This window comes from Typopeltis vanoorti, chromosome 15 (genome assembly GCF_054136105.1).
Source record: "Typopeltis vanoorti isolate ZY-2024b chromosome 15, IOZ_Tvanoo_1.0, whole genome shotgun sequence".
NCBI classification, from domain to species: Eukaryota; Metazoa; Arthropoda; class Arachnida; order Uropygi; family Thelyphonidae; genus Typopeltis; species Typopeltis vanoorti.
In genome coordinates this window covers 22,675,078-22,688,137 of record NC_143563.1, presented here as the reverse complement: position 1 = coordinate 22,688,137, position 13,060 = coordinate 22,675,078, and the positions used below count along the sequence as shown (strand labels likewise).

The 13,060-nt window shown below is 34.6% G+C and overlaps 1 protein-coding gene across 3 annotated transcripts in view; it reads left to right on the top strand.

Moving 5' to 3' along the window:
* Positions 1-9,163, top strand: part of LOC150098493 (uncharacterized) — a 137,208-nt gene extending 128,045 nt beyond the window's left edge. For all 3 annotated transcript variants that reach the window (XM_090405356.1, XM_090405357.1, XM_090405358.1), the window contains one exon: positions 8,272-9,163. In XM_090405356.1, the coding sequence (XP_090261482.1) occupies positions 8,272-8,592 (321 nt within the window). In that variant the 3' untranslated portion in view covers positions 8,593-9,163. The remainder of the gene's footprint in view (positions 1-8,271) is intronic.
* The last annotated feature ends 3,897 nt before the right edge of the window (positions 9,164-13,060 follow it).

The window sequence follows — 13,060 nt, the reverse complement described above, 5'->3', positions numbered from 1 at the left end:
CACTATACATGAGGGTTTCATCTATAAGAGTTTTGAGGTCATATTTGTTTTCAGCTAGAAGAACCGTGTCATCTGCATATCTTAGGTTATTAATATTTCTGCCCCCTACAGTGATTCCTTTGAGGTCACTAATTTTATTAAATATTTCTTCTGTGTACAGGTTAAAGAGAATCAGAGAAAAGACACAGCCTTGTCTCACACCTTTCTGAACTGGGAATTCTTCTGAGGTCTCTCTATTTATTCTCAAAGATGCAGTCTGTTCCCAGTAAAGATTAGTTAATAGCCTAATGTCTTTTCCATCCATGCCTATTTTTGGAAGGATTTCAATTAATTGTTCATGTTAGACATTGTCGAATGCCTTTTTGTAATCTATGAAGCAGAGGTACACATCTTTTTGTTTTTCTAGATATCTTTCTATGATGGTTCTGACATTGAAAATACCTTCTCTTGTACCTACATTTTTCTTGAAGCCACTTTGTGTATTATTTATTTCTATGTTTATTTTTCTTTTATTTCTTTCAAGAATAACGTATAGGAGGACTTTTGATACTTGACTGATGAGGCTGATTGTCCTGAACTCTTCACATCTTTTAGCTTTTGTTTTTTTGGGAATTGGAACAAAAATTGAGTGATTAATGTGTGTGGGTAGAAATCCAGTCTCATATATTTTATTGCATAATTTTGTTAGAAATTTCAGTCCTCCTTCATCGAGAGCCCTCAACCATTCTGCCAAGATGTTATCTATTCCTGCAACTTTATGTGGTTTTAGTTTTCTGACGGCATTTTCAACTTCATAGAGTAAAATGAATGGTCCTTCTAAATCAGTCTGTTCAGGAATATCATTTCTTTGTTAATTCATATAATTTCCTTGTGTATTCAATCCATCTTTCCATGAATTCTTTTTTATCCATTAGAATATGGTCTCTTGAGTCTCTAATGACACTTGTATGGTTTGCTGTATTTGTTCTGCTTGTCATTTCTCTGATCTTTTCATGCATTTCTCTGCTTCTGTGTTTTCTATCAAGGTTTTCTATTTATACATTTATATTTAATCCATTCCTCTTGGCTTTCCTGAATTCTTTTTTTTATTTCTTTATTCATGCTTTTATATTCAGGTTTGTTCTTTAACTTTTTTCTTTGTTCCATCAACGTCAGTATTTTTTCATTCATCCAAGGTTTATTCCTTTTCCTTTTTAATTGTGGGAGTGTATTTTTGGCTGCTTCATTGATACTATTCTTGAATGTTTGCCAGTTCATGTTAATTTCATCAACTGGTGTTCTATTTTCTATGTGAGTTGTGGTGTCAGACTTGTTAAGGGATTTTGTGAATTCTTTTATAAAGCAGTCTTTAACTTCTTGGTTGTTAAGTGAATTATAAGTTTCTCTTATAAATGGTTGGCTTGGTATCTTAAGTTTTATTTTGATTTTTGCAATCACTGGGTTGTGGTCCGATCCTATGTCTGCTCCAGGATATGTTTTTATTTGTGTTATTGCATTTCGGAATCTTTTGCTTATTATTATATAGTCAATTTGGTTTCTATAGATGTCCCCAGTGCTTTTCCAGGTATATAGTCTTCTGGGAGGATGTTTAAACAGTGTGTTGGCAATTATTAGGTCATTGGTTTCACAGAATTGAATTACTCTTTCACCTCTTTCATTTCTGATTCCAAGCCCTTGGTTTCCCATGCAAAATGAGATTTTTTTCTGAGCCCACTTTTGCATTTAGATCGCCCATCATTATAATAACATCATCTGACTTAGCACTGGAGATTGCAGTTTGGATGTCTTCATAAAATTGTTCCAACTCTTCATCTGGGTGATCTTGGGTTGGTGCATATGCTTGGATAATATACAGGTTGAATGGTTGTGCAGTTATTTTGACTGTTATGAGTCTGTCATTTATGGGCCAATATTCCTGTAGAGATTTTGCAATTCTATTACTTAGGACAAGCGCTACTCCATTAAGGTGTAAGTCACTGCCAGAGTAGATTATAGTGTGATTTTTTCTTATTATTATGCCTGTATCTGTCCACCTCACTTCATTGATGCCTGCAATATTAGCCTTCATCACTTCTAATTCCTGGAGTAGGTTATCTAATTTGCCCCTTGTAGAGTGTTCTGACATTCCATGTTACTATTTTCAAGAGATTGCTCCTGGTTTTCAGACAAGGGACATCTGAGAATATTCTCCCTGGAGGGTTTGGGATATTATCTTCATACATTACCTTAGTAGTTCTTGTCTTACAATTCCTGGTTTCAAGCTCTTCTTCCCTGTAGTTATAAGAGCTGATGGTTGCAGGGGTCTCAACAACATCTCTAACTTCATATCGTGACATGGTGTGTTTCATGTTTGACAATGGATAAATACGTGGTGAGGCTCCGATCTCTTCCACGACGGCTGGCCACAAGTCCCTTAGATGTCAGGAGTGTGCCCTTGATGTGCCGCACATCTTGCTGTCATGCCCTTGATGCTATTGATCAGTCAGTTGATTCTTCTGCCATCTTGGCCATTCCAGACTTCGTGCACATAAAGGGTTACATTCCCTATTTACAGGCATTCTATATTGCTGATACCCTCACTTAGTTTAGTCCGCCAGCCGAGGCGGTTTACCGGGGTGTGGCCGCTGGTGTGCACTACCAACTTCTTGGAGCCATAAGTGAGAGTTGAGTGTATGTGAGGAACAGAGCCCAACATCCTGACCCTGAGATCAGCGGCTGACATCGATACTAAGGTGCTACCTCTCCATACACTCCTGTACAGACAAACAGTAAAGACTAATAAAGTTGACAACCAATATTTAGTTATAGAAGAAACATAATATGTTTTTTTTTTTTTTTCAAATATTTATAATTGTACCTTGCATGTTGTACTTGTTTACGCATTCGTGTCCACACATTTAGCTAGTGATGGCCTGGATGTATTCAGACAAGTTGATACTTGGGTTTATATGTAGATGTTTAGGATCTAATGCCATTTCCAAGGACTCCCAAATAAACTAACTAAAGAACTTCAACATTTAAAAAAAATACTTTCCTTCAAAATGGCTAAGATGACCACATTATCTCCAGACTACTTAACTGACATGATATCAGAGATATTTCTAATGAAAAGGAAAACAGAGGCTTCATCATGCTTCTATATATATTAGATCTGTTTCCATAAAAGTGGCAAAAATACTTAAGGAATATAAAATCAAAGTTGTACTTACCCGTTTATCACGATGAGATCACTATTCCGGTTCACAAAACCTCAACATAGCTCACTTAAATATCCTGGCGTTTATTAATTATGTTGCTATTGCCAGTCATCTTACAATGGACAGATAGAAAAATTGATTGAGTAGCATATTGAAGAACATACTGGGATATTAAATACCATAGGAGTGAGGCCTCAGTTTTGTCATCACATGTGCTCTCTTCAGTTGATCCACAGTGCGTTTCTGCAATGAGACATCAAGTGTTATTGGATAAATCAGAACTATTACGCCATTGCTGTGACATAATGAAGAGAAAAATTTGGGAGTCCTTGGGAATGGCCTAAGCATCTAAATATACACACAAGTATCAACTTGTCTGAATACATCAGAGCCATCATTAGCCAAATGAATGCACAACATGCTGAACAATGCAACATACAATTAGAAATATTTTTTAAAAAATATCACTCTCTATAACTACAGGGTTTGTCACCTTTGTTAGTATTTACTGTTTGTCTACTAGTTTGTATGGTTTACACCTGAAGAAATCCTATGCAATTAGAATGAAACATCATGATGTTGTTTGTTGTCTTGTCCTTTGAGGAGTCTTAGATATTTCCATGTGCTCTTTAAACTCCTTTGGTTATGCCAATGATTTTGTTCATATAGAGTTGTTGTTCAGGATTAGGGTCTATTGCTTTTGACCAAATTTCTTATGATACGATTTCAAGGTGACTAACGTGGCAATGGCATGCAATGTTCCATTGAAGAGTCATAGGAAGAAATCAACCAAACATCATGCTATTATTGTCTAGATTATATTTGGTCATTCAAACATAATTAAAATGAAATATATATTGATCTTTAATTGACCATGATTTATAAACATCTAATACCAACAAGCTTCGCCGACGGGGCTGCCCGCCTTCTTCAGGGCTTATAATGGTAAGAGAAAAAAACTCAAAGTGGCTAGCACAGTGAAAATGGAGTAACACTATCGTATAAATTAAACATTAAAACAGGATGTGTAACATTACATGCATGGAGTGTTATGTTAGTCACTGTTGTGAGCGCATGCTCTGTAGTTTTGAGCGAAATTAAATTCTGGCAGACTGAGCGATCTTATTAAAGTTTTCTATATGTCAGTTATTATCATTCCCTGGTTTCTATTTAGATTTTCTCCAGAATGGAGGACTACTATGGCTTCCTTGAAATTTCTACAACGGAAATCTTCTTCTAGGTAAGGCATGGAGCCCAATCAATGGTATGGTTAGTAATCGCAAAATGATAGGCTAGACCTGAGTTGTCTGTTCTGTTGTTATTAACATCTCCTGTATGTTCTTTTTTTTTTTTTTTTGGATTTCGAGGCTTCTTGATGTCTGTCTCCTATATAGTTTAGACCACAAGTACGTGGAATGTTGTACACTCTTGTGTGTTTGAAAAAAGCATTAATGTCTTTTGGCAATCTTAAAACATGACAACTTGTTGGTATTAGATGTTTATAAATCATGGTCAATTAAAAATCAATATATATTTCATTTTAATCATCATGCTATTAATTTAAATAATTGTTTCCATTTTATTCCAGTGTTCTGCCTTATAAACTCTTTTTTCTTCATCATCAATCATAATTTCCTGATATGTACCCTCAAGGGGTAATCAGTCTAATCATTATGACTTTTTGACCATTCCCTCTGAATTATGCAGTGTAGCCACTGCAGAACTTTTATACCTCCATGCAACTCAAGTATTGACATGTACTTCTCTTTGCATTTCTCCTGAAAATTTCTCCTGTTCTGACAGAACAGTAGTAGAAAATTTTCCATTTAACAGTCTTTTAAATGGAACAGTCTTGTTCCATTTAACAGTCTTTCAAAGTATTACTCTAGACATCTAGGATATCCTTATCTTCAGTTTTCATGTCACCTTTATCATGTTTTGATTCCTTTTACAGTACTCTTTCCTTCATTTCTAAACTTTTTCAGTAGTTCACAGAACATTTTGCCACCTTCTTGATATTTACCATCTTTATTCTTAACGAAGTCTTCCTGTGACTTTCGTTTAGCTATTTCACACATACTTTAATTTTTACATTTTTTTTTCTATATTCTTTTAGGCATTTGCCGACTTATTTGATAGAAACTTTTGGTATGCTTTCTTCTCTTCCAGTATTGCTTCTGTAACTTCTTGTGTCCCCCATGGCATTCTTATTTTTCTGTCCTTGCCTCCCTAGATAAGTTGATCAGTGTCATAGTTTGCCACTGTGATGCCAATTTGGTTCTTACTTTTGAACTGTTTCATTCTTTCTTCAGTTATATTTGTTCAGCTGCATGCTCTAGTGACTAGAAAAATTACTCTATTTCTTCCTTATGAGATCCTTCTGAGGGACCATAGATTCAAATAAGTTTCATTATTTATTTTCCCATTTTGAAGTTTACCCACATTACTACTTGAAACTGCTTTCAATCAAAAAGTTTATCTTCATGTTTGGTGTTGAAGCTCTTACTAATATATATTTATTTATTTATTTATTATTTACTGATAATTCTAACCAATACTTGAAATACTTCACTGAATGGCATCTCATGATGTTTGGTGTATGTGTTGCAAATGAATGACTCTTGGCCTGATGACATTTATGCATTATATTCAAAATGCAGCATTCTAGAGCACACATTGCTATGTAACTCAAGTTTCATAATTACCGTGATATGTGTATAGATGTATGCAACATTCACTACTGAATTTTATACTAGAATGAATAATTACTGTTTATTTTATACTTAACATGTTTTGTATTATTGTGTTAAATATTGATTTAATGCAAATAATAATTGATATGATTCCACAAGACTTTTTGTGTATTATGCTACTTAGTAAGTAGGCCTTATCTACTTATTCCAGCATATTTGGATTCTCAAAGCTGCAGTGCACATATCACTATATCTGTTAACAAATATCCCATCTATGTGTAGCAGAAATTGTTACCTTATCTGATTATCTGTGGACTAATGTATTCTTCATATATTAATACTTTGAAGATTTTAACAACAAAGGTGTAGAAAGGGAGTGGAAAGAAGGTAAAATTCTTCCATTATACGAGGTTGGTGATAAGACTGTGGCTTCAAATTATAGGCCAATCTGTATATCTGGAGTTGTGGGGAAGATACTGGACAGATTGGCGAGAAGTAAGATACAGGAATGGGTTGATAACAGCAGTATTCTCTGGGATTATCAGCATGGATATGTTAAAGGGAGATCATGTTTTACTAAATTACTTTTGTACTTTAACAAGGTGACAAATACCTTGAACATGGGAGATGCATATACAGTGGTGTACTTGGATTTTGCAAAAACTTTTGATAGACTGCCACACAACAAGCTGTTAAATAAATTGAAACAGATAGGATTGGAGACATCTGAGTTGGATCAGCGACTGGGGTGCAGTATCCCGAAAGAGGAAGGTCACTAGTCATGTTCCACAAGAGTCAGTTTTGGGACCATTGTTGTTCGATTTGTATGTTAATTATATTGGGATAGGTTTAACTAGTGATATGCAACTGTTTACAAATGATGCAAAATTGCAGATGTTATGTCATTACATGAGAACTTGAATAGATTGCATGAATGGGCAGGTAAGTGGAACTGTCAGTTCAATGTTGCTAATGCATTTTTCTGAGTGTGTTGTGAATGTAGACACATTGAATCAGTTTAAGGCATGGTTGGATGAGCTTGTGTGCAATAGTGTATACTTCCCATGATGAGTCTCTGACTCCATGGAGGTCAGTTGTTAATAATAATAAAAACCTTTCAGAAGTTTTCTCCTTGCCGGTGTGGTTGTCTAAGTGATTAGCCTATTTGCTCTTCAACCAACCAGATGTGATTTCACATTCCATGTTGCATATGAATGTTTTGAATGTCTTCAGATGGAAGATGTATTTCATTGCTTTGTGCCTTTGTGCAAGACCACTACCTGCTTATTGGAGGCACATAGCAGCTTGGATAAAAGTCTCATTTTTGATCTCTCTCTCTCTCAAGCAAGTTTTTCCGATTATCTTATCCATTGCTTACATGTCATTTTACTAGCACTAGTGTCCTGTAAGCTAAAAGTATTTTGTGGACAAGATTTACATAAAAAAAGTTTACTGTGTATGCTTTTATTGTAATAATTTTACAAAGTTAATTATATTTATGCATTTTTGAAAATTATGGAGACAACTACCGTGTTTGAATAAAAACTTTAGTTTAATATAACTAAAATCTACATTTGACGTTTCGACCTTTATGTCAAGGTCATCTTCTGGAGCACTGACCAACCACTACAATTGTTGGCCTGACCTCTGGTGAGAGAAAAATATTTATATATATATATATATATATATAAAATAAAAAAATAAATAAAATAAATAAATAAAAAAAAATAAATAAATAAAAAAAATAAACAAATAAAATAAAAATAAAAAATTATACATCACCGCTAGAGGATGGCACACATTCAGCCTACCTAATATGAAAGATCCAGCATAAGTCAGGTCTCTAGCCAATCCTTAGCTAGTATTAGAAACCATTCCATACCAACTGGCTGAAATGATGTTAATATATATATATAGTAGACAACACTAATAATAGGACTCTAGCGGTGATGTATAATTTTTTATTTATTTATTTTTATTTTTTATTTTTATTTTATTTTTCTATTTTTTTATTTTTTTATTTTATATATATATATATATATATATATATATATATATTTTTTTTTTTTTTTCTCACCAGAGGTCAGGCCAACAATTGTTGTAGCGGTTGGTCAGTGTCTTTAACAAACCAGTTTGATTGTAGTATAGCTTGTTCCCTGTGTATAGTTGTATGTTCCAGAAGATGACCTTGACATAAAGGTCGAAACGTCGAATGTAGATTTTAGTTATATTAAACTAAAGTTTTTATTCAAACACCGTAGTTGTCTCTATAATTTTCTAAAATGCATTTGGATCACCATGTAAGCCTAAAAGAAAGGATTAATTATATTTATGATTACTGTATTTACATATTAATTTAACCTATTAATATCCAATTTCAGGTTGATTTCATCACTCCACTTCTTACCAGGTCTTATATGGAAGAAATTTCATCACCATCACTTGATGCTTTTCTCCCAGCACTCAACGTTCGTTACATATATACAGCTATGCATGAAGAGTTTCATAGCCATGCAAGTCTTAATTATCGTGTTCGGCCATTATTGTTAAAAGGAGTTGGATATAGCGTTATTAAGAAGTATATAATCTTGAAGTATGCCATGCAGGTTTGGACTGAAATACATGATTTTGTCAGAATATTAAGGGATACTAAAGAGTGGATGATGCAAAATCAAGTTCAGTTAACTGCTGAATGCAGTTAGCTTGATGTTTCTTTACATTTCCTGTTAAAACACATGTAGTGATACTGCTCATGTACTTCTTATTATTTCATAATCCTACAGCATGGTTCCTATAATGGGTGCATCTCCAGTTCATGTTTTATTGTTCATTTGTTATAAGTCAGTTAGGTCATGATTTTAATGCAGAAAAAGTCGTGAATTTTGATTTAAAAAATGATAATGGCTTGGCAGTAATCATTATGGTGTTAACAGAAACTCATTTTCATTCTATGTTCCGAGTAAAAATGAGATTCTTAAGTTATACGTATACAAAGTTTGCATTGTAAAAATTGTTAAAAGAGGTTGAAGAGAAGTTTATTAAGGAAATGCAATTTAAAAAAAAACATTCAAGTAGAATGCAGATGATGATGAAGATAGCATTCTTACTTTTAATATGTAAGATAGTAATAACTGTAGAGCATTAAAGTCATATTATTATGACAACAATAAACTGGCTTTGATGATTTTTGAAGTACTAGAATAAGAATGCACTCTACATTTCTAGTAGACTGGTAGCTCAATCAAAAAATAAATTCCTGAAATTAAAACACCATATTCATTCATTCATTCTTTCATACATACTTAAATATGCTCTTTTATTGTGCATTGTTTTAAGAATGTCTTTAAAAAAATTAATTCCAACTCAGTAAATTAATATTACTTCTGAATATCTTAATCAGTATTATTAAAGAGAAATCCTTTATATATCTCATTCAGTAAGTAATGATAATGCCCTTCAGTTGGAAAAACATGGGTTTGAATCTACAATGCAAAGAATCTTTATAAAGACTTTTTAATATGAGACAAAACTAGATTTTTCTCTTGGGCTGACATTTATCGCTATCCTTTCCTGTCACAAACGTATTATCAGATGTAGCTTCCACAGCCTTTAAAAAGTTTGGTATCTTTTCTTCTGAAGATGTTACTAACTTGTGCAGACTCCATGTCTGCCCAACCCTTGGATACTGCTTTTACATTCAGGGTGGTGCACCAAAAATCTCCCAAAAAATTCTTGATGCTGTCCAGAAGAGAACAGTTTGGCTAATCAGGAATTCCTGTCTCTTATGGATTCATTCCAGCCACTATTTCACAGATGATCTATTTATGCTATGCCTTTTCTACAGGTACTTCCATGGATGCTGTTCCATTGAACTGTGTCTATCATCTCTCTTTTCTTTCTAAATCTGCAATAACCATACCTCCACTTTTGTTAAGTCTACCATAACATGAGCAGCAGCTTGCCAACATCTATTTGCATTTCAATTGCTAACTCACCAAGCCTCCTTTTCTCATTTCTCTTTCATTCCATCCACTATTCTCTGGAAGAGTTATTCCTAAGAACAACTCCAGCTGTTAACATCTTTCTTTCTTAATTTTTACTCACATGCAGTATCAATTTACTATTGGAAGTTTATTATTAGAAATAATAAAATGACCAAATGCCTGATTATTCTAAATGTCGGATTAGGCTTAGTATTTTTATTTTGTTTCAGAAAAAGTCTAGTCATTATCATCATTATCCCTGGAATGTATTTTTGGGGGTGCAGTGTGTGTGTGTGTGTGTGTGTGTGTGTGTGTGTGTGTGTGTGTGTGTGTGTGGGAGGGTGTAAAGGATACTATAATAGTCCAACATAAGATTTTTTTTATCAATTTCTTGACTGTCATTGGTTGATGATTCAGTTTGAGTGCCATTACATCATCAGTACTCTCAGTTGGGAATACATTATATAGTCTTTCATGATTGGAGAAATGCTAATACCATATTATTATTAAGAGAGTCCTCCAGGGAGTCTGAGACTCATCGAGGGAGGCCACATACCACACACACCAGCTATCATACTTATTCTTGAATTCATTCACACTGCTTGTACTCACAACATCAAATCGCAACATCCAATGAAAAATTTATGGAAATTTTCCATAAATTGAAAAATTCCATCAATTGAAATCCTGTATGACCCTTTCAGAAGTTTGTAAGTCTCAATCATATCACCCCTCTTTCTCCTGTTTGCTACTGTCTGCAGTCTACAAATTCTCAATCTGGCTTCATAATCAGTATTCCACAATCCTGATATCATTTTAACACTCTCCTTTATACTCTTTCCAATATATCAGAATCACAATGGAAACCAGGAGTACCAGACCTGCGCACAATAGTCCAAGTAAGGTCTTATCATCAAGGCCTTATAAAGAGGCAAAATATGCATAACATCCTTATCTTTACATGTGAATGTTCATTTCAACATTACAATTATCTTTTGAGTTGTATTTGCAGTCTTTGCCAAATGGTCCTAAACTTCAACTTCCTATCTATTAACACTCCAAGATCTCCAGCCTCATCAGTTTCTTCTAGCCTAATCCCACCAATATAATACAACATTAGATATCTAATCATGCCGAAGTGAATGACTTTACATTTACTGACATTGAACTGACACCCATTTTCCCATGCCCACAATTCTAGCATATTCAAATGATTCTGCAAAGACTGCATATCAGCAGCATTCCTGATTATCTTACCTAATCTTTGCATCATCAGCAAATAACTGTATGTCACTTATCAAATTCTTCCCAATATCATTAATGTACAGATTGTATAACAGTGGACCAAGCACTGATCCTTGTGGTACACCACTCTCTCAAGCCCAGCAAAGACTATTTCTCCTTTCCCACTGTCTCCTACCTCATTTTACCACAAGTTGGTGCTTGGTAGGACATATATTTCGTTACTGTCCCGAATGGACAGGGCTATCCGTTCAGCCGTGAGATCATGGCTCCGACTGCCGCCTGACACCCCTACTGCATATTTCCATGCGAGGGTGAAGGATGGTGGGCTCAGGGTTCCATCACTTAGATGGTTGATCCCACGTCTGTGGCTGTCAAGAATCGCAAAGTTGGAACTATCTTCTTCCCCTATCTGCAAAGAGGCTTTCTATAGAACATTAATACAAGAAGACTTTAGGTGGGCTAAAGGCTGGTCCCATTATTAAGGTACCTTAATTGAGTCAGCACCCACAGAACACAAGAAATGGGCATCTCTGTTGCACTGTAGATGGCGCTCCTTTAAAAGAGTCATATCTGGTGCCTCCCCAGCATGATTGGGTAAGGCAGGGTTTTTCAAAGTGTGTTCCGTGAGAAGTTCTGGAATTTGTCATTTTAGTTTTTCATGAATAAATATTTTATAATAGAAATATTCTGAGGAGAATAATATTCATGAATATGTCAAAAAGCTCAGACTCAGAATGCCTAATAACATCTGTGTGTGTATCATTAATTTTTACACATTGAAACCTTTCAACATTTGGGAAAGGGAATATCGCTGTTTATGACGGGTCATAAAAATTGCCTGCAAGCAGATTATAACAATGAGTGGCATATCCTCTGTTCTCAAAACTGAAGGAAATGACATCTGTGTAGCAAATGTCAGTGACCAAGTGGCATATTTTTAAACATGGAAATATTCATGAATTATCGTTAATTTTCACACATTGAAATCTTTCGACAATCAGGAAAGAGAATATCTCTGTTTATGACCAATCATAAAAAATGCCTGCAAGCTGATTACAACAATGGGCAGCGTGTTCTCAAAACTGAATGAAATAACATCTGTGTTGCAAATATCAGTGACCAATCAGCAAGGAAGTATAAAGAAAATTTTTCCACTGAAATTGAAGATCAAGGTAGTGTGTATCCGGTTCTCAAATATATTAATACTGAATACTTTCTTCACAAGTTCGTATTGCAGTGTGTAAGTCTTGTTCTGAAACCGGAGTGCCGCGATTTTTTTTAAAGCAATAGGAATACAGATTTAAATTGTAATATGAATAAGAGACAAGGCACTTTTGTTTAATTTTGGTATTAAGAAATCTCTTATTGAAGGCGTTTGTGACGGAACAGATAGTGAGTCATCAACTTCAAGCCTATAAAGATCTCCAGGATGTACAAAAGGAGGGGAAAACTACTACCACACAGGAGAAAAAGTCTGCATTCACTCGTAAGTACTTATAATATAAATTTTCTGTGATCAGAATAGGATATGTAAATGAAAATCAGCCCAAATTAATTTAATGATGGTTTAATTGATGTTTCATTAATTATTAATTAATAATTAATCATCAATTATTAATTAATAATAAAAATCAGCTAAATTACCAATTAATTAATACATTACAAAATAACCAAGGTGTGAAAATTTCAGGATTTGTGAAGTGTTCTGTCATAGAAAAAGTTTGAGAAACCCTGGGATAAGGGATGGCACCAGACTCCTCCCTGGGTTCATTGACCCTCGTCCTGATAAGGTCAATATACTTGAACTTATCAGGACGAGGGGTCAATGCCCTGCCTACTTGAGCCCGCACAGCTCGATGGGGTAGTGACGACTCAAACTGTAGGGCTGGCTGCCACTACAGTGAGACATTGTCTCATATAGCCCAGTGTTGCTTCATCATCC